At 48.7% G+C, this 4228-nt stretch overlaps 1 protein-coding gene across 2 annotated transcripts in view; it reads left to right on the top strand.

Annotated features, from left to right (window-relative positions):
- Nucleotides 1-4228, top strand: part of LOC107703940 (UPF0469 protein KIAA0907 homolog) — a 14737-nt gene that overhangs the window by 4419 nt on the left and 6090 nt on the right. For both annotated transcript variants that reach the window (XM_016506752.1, XM_016506753.1), the window contains exons 2-6: nt 837-1032; nt 1113-1226; nt 1303-1382; nt 1471-1523; nt 3127-3275. In XM_016506752.1, the coding sequence (XP_016362238.1) occupies nt 837-1032; nt 1113-1226; nt 1303-1382; nt 1471-1523; nt 3127-3275 (592 nt within the window). The remainder of the gene's footprint in view (nt 1-836; nt 1033-1112; nt 1227-1302; nt 1383-1470; nt 1524-3126; nt 3276-4228) is intronic.

The raw sequence follows: 4228 nt of genomic DNA, 5'->3' as shown, positions 1-4228 counted from the left end.
CACACACACTCACTCACTCACTCACTCACTCTCTCACACACACTCGCTCACTCACTCACTCACACTCTCAAACACACACACTCACTCACTCACTCACTCTCTCACTCTCTCACACACACACTCACTCACACACACACTCTCACTCACACACACACTCTCACTCACACACACACTCTCACTCACACACACACTCTCACTCACACACACACTCTCACTCACACACACACTCTCACTCACACACACACTCTCACTCACACACACACTCTCACTCACACACACACTCTCACTCACACACACACTCTCACTCACACACACACTCTCACTCACACACACACTCTCACTCACACACACACTCTCACTCACACACACACTCTCACTCACACACACACTCTCACTCACACACACACTCTCACTCACACACACACTCTCACTCACACACACACTCTCACTCACACACACACTCTCACTCACACACACACTCTCACTCACACACACACTCTCACTCACACACACACTCTCACTCACACACACACTCTCACTCACACACACACTCTCACTCACACACACACTCTCACTCACACACACACTCTCACTCACACACACACTCTCACTCACACACACACTCTCACTCACACACACACTCTCACTCACACACACACTCTCACTCACACACACACTCTCACTCACACACACACTCTCACTCACACACACACTCTCACTCACACACACACTCTCACTCACACATACACACACTCTCACTCACACACACACACACTCTCTCTCTCACACACACACATAGTGTCAGACTGTCACTCGATGCTCTCTGTCCTCCATAGGTGTGTGAACAGCAGATGGGATCGGCCTAAAGCAGACGTCCTGCCGAATGAGTCCCGTGGCTCCATCTCATCTTCCACAGATGCATCTGGAGCTCCGCAGGGCGGCGTGGAGATGGCAGCGGCAATGGCGGCCAAAATCAATGCCATGCTGATGGCCAAAGGCAAACTGAAACCACTGCAGCCGCTGCCCAGTAAAGTACTGACTGTCCCGCAGCCATGTGTCCCATGATGCCCTGCTGTCGCTCCGTGAGCTCACGCGTGTTTGTGTGTTTGCAGGCGCCGCCAGCTTTTCCTGTCGCCGCTGAGGAGCTCATCGTGGCTGAAGTCGACATAAACGACATGCACATGGAGTGCAGGGATCTCCTGACCAAAGGCAAAACTCAGGACGAGGTTTGTGACGACACACACGTGACACTGGCGTGTCTGTCTGCACACGCGTGTTGACTCTCTGCTGTCTGTGCTGTAGATCGGGCAGCTGAGTGGTGCAGTGGTGTCCACTAAAGGCCTGTACATGAGTGACACAGACAGGAGCGGCAGCGCAGGCGTGTGAGTATCAGTCCGGTGACGTGTGTGTGAGTGTGTTCCCGCACGCGTGTGTCGTCTGCTCTCTAACGCTCTGTCTCTGTGTGTTCAGGGCGAGACCGCTGTATCTGCATGTGCAGGGCCGCTGTCGGGAGCAGGTCAACAGTAAGTGCTGGAGTTCAGTCTCTGCTGCAGTCTTGCGGAGACCGATTTGGTGCCCTAGGCAAGAGTTCAGCTGGTGCCCCTCGCATCGCAGCCAATTCCACCACCGATCATTCACACAGAAACTGCATAGCTTTGACATAAAACAAATGACATAAAACTAATTACATATGAAATAAATAAGACAATAAACTGACAGTAACTCAGCTAGCTATTTAAATTAGAGAACCAATTTTAGGATTTATCGTCCAAAGGCAGCTACAATACTAACATTTAAATCTTAATTTCTTCATTTCAGACATTCTTAAATTTATGGGTTGCACTGATCTTAACTTTTCATATCAGAATCCAATACTGATTTTTTATGTATTTTATTTAAGCAAAAGACAAGAAAGAATAGTAGTTAGTTGCTTTATTTGCCTATATTTTGATCTAAATTAGACTGTATAATTTCAAAACTTGAAGGAAAAACAGAATGGTCTGACTTTATCTTTGTGAAATAAGGCTACACAAAACATAGCAAACAGCAGATGGGCTGAATGAAAATGTAAATTCACTCTCTGCCAGCAGGTGGCACTTAAGGAACAGCAGTGATGCATTTTTTGCTTGTTTACCGCTGTAAACACAATGCATTCCAGAGGCAAGATGAAAGGAAAATGCCATCTAAACCGTTTGAGACAGTCAGTTGCCCTCAGAGATACATTCATACTTGTCGCATTGTGAACAGTGAGCTTGCTCTGGCTGCTAATGTATTTTCTGCTCTTTGCGTCTCTGGCCTCTGAACGCTGCTTACAGGCTCTGAAATAAAACACAAAACCGTCCGGTTCTGATTTATGGCCGATGGTCAATCGGTGCATCGCTGCTCAAATTCAAATGTTAAACTGCTTTTATTTTGGTAGTTTGCCAGCAAATAAATAAATGCGCTGCATGTTTCAGAGTGTCATGGGCTGCACTCGAACACATTACCGCTTCACACTGAAAACTGCAGCGCAAATCGCAACCTTCGCGATATGACTTTGGCATTAAGCCATAATGCGATATTGATTATATTTCGATATATAGTGCACCCCTAATTAAAATAATATTATTATAAAAAAAAAAAAAAACATTTGGGCGCCCCTAGCATTTGCCTATTTCTCCTATGCAACGGGCCGGCCCTGCGTCACATTAGTGCAGTTAGCACCCACTTTACAAACCAAGCAGATTTTTATTGGTTAAACGCTGCACATTCATGTGACCTGAAGATGAATAAAACCTGCAAACTCCTGATTGCATTGATTCCTGTTGAAATGACTGGATTGTGCAGGTTTCCCAGAGCAAGACTACATGCGAGACAGGCATTAAAGTGCACTCAGCTCACACTCACTGCATGTAATCGGCTCATGTCTTATTTTACTGCATTAGTGCACTGAGCCTGTTTTACTGCACATTACACACTGATTCTCTATAAACCTCTTCATCAGTGTGATCTCTTACACTACAGACATTAGTGAAGCTTTAAACGCTGCAGACACTCTCACACTCATCATCACTGACTCACTCCTGATAATGTGCTTTACCGCCGCTGATGGAGTGGAGCTGAACAGGAGGTTGTTGTGTTTGTCAGAGGCAGTGGCCAGGATAAAGGAGATCATCTCTGAGGACGTGCTGCGCTCGTCGGGTGGACAGCAGCCCGCTGTGATGCCCACTGTACCGGTGTACCGTCAGACCCTCAGCGCCGCCCCCGGGCACAAACCGGCCCCACCGCACACGGGGGTAAGAGAGTGTGAGAGAGAGTGTGTGTGTGTGTGTGTGTGTGTGGAGGCTAAGAAGGCGGGGCCTCGGAGCATGTGGTCTCTGCTGATACACGCCTCCTACAGAAACAGCAGCCAGAACAACTCCAGCCTACAGACAGAGGTCAGAGTTCACTGCGCCGCTGACACGTGTCTGACCCTCACTCACTGATTCTAACATCACCTGTCGGTCCAGACCTGATGCAGCCTTACATCTGCCGAAACTCTGAGACTCGTGCAGCCGCTGCGTCTCCTGACGATATACTGACATCTTATGAAGCGAATGAGAGAATTCATTCAATTGTTTTGCATACACAAGACTCTCAGCGCGTGCACACACACATACACACACAGACTCACATACTCACACATACTCAAACACACACAGACTCACACACTCTCTCTCACAATACACAGACACACACTCACTCACACAGACACTCTCACACAGACTCACACACACACACACACACACACACACACACACACACACACACACAGACTCACACAGACTCACACTCTCTCACACTCACACACAAACACACACACACTCACTCACTCACACACTCACACACAGGCACACACACTCACACGCACACTCACACAGACACACACTCACTCACTCACACACACGCTCACACGCACGTTCGCACGCACACAGACGCACTCACACAGACGCACTCACACACAGGCACACAGGCACACACGCACACTCACACAGGCACACACGCACACTCACACACTCACAGACTCGCACATACTCACACAGACACGCGCGCACACAGACACGCACGCACACAGACACGCACGCACACAGACACACGCGCACACACACACACTCACACAGACGCGCACACACACTCACACACACGCGCACACACACACACACACACACACACACACACGCACAGACACACGCACAGACAAGATCGGAAG

Source organism: Sinocyclocheilus anshuiensis, unplaced genomic scaffold, assembly GCF_001515605.1.
Source record: "Sinocyclocheilus anshuiensis isolate Anshui unplaced genomic scaffold, SAMN03320099.WGS_v1.1 scaffold1059, whole genome shotgun sequence".
Classification (NCBI taxonomy): Eukaryota; Metazoa; Chordata; class Actinopteri; order Cypriniformes; family Cyprinidae; genus Sinocyclocheilus; species Sinocyclocheilus anshuiensis.
Note: the sequence above shows the minus strand (reverse complement) of the source record. Positions and strands in the feature narration are given on the sequence as shown.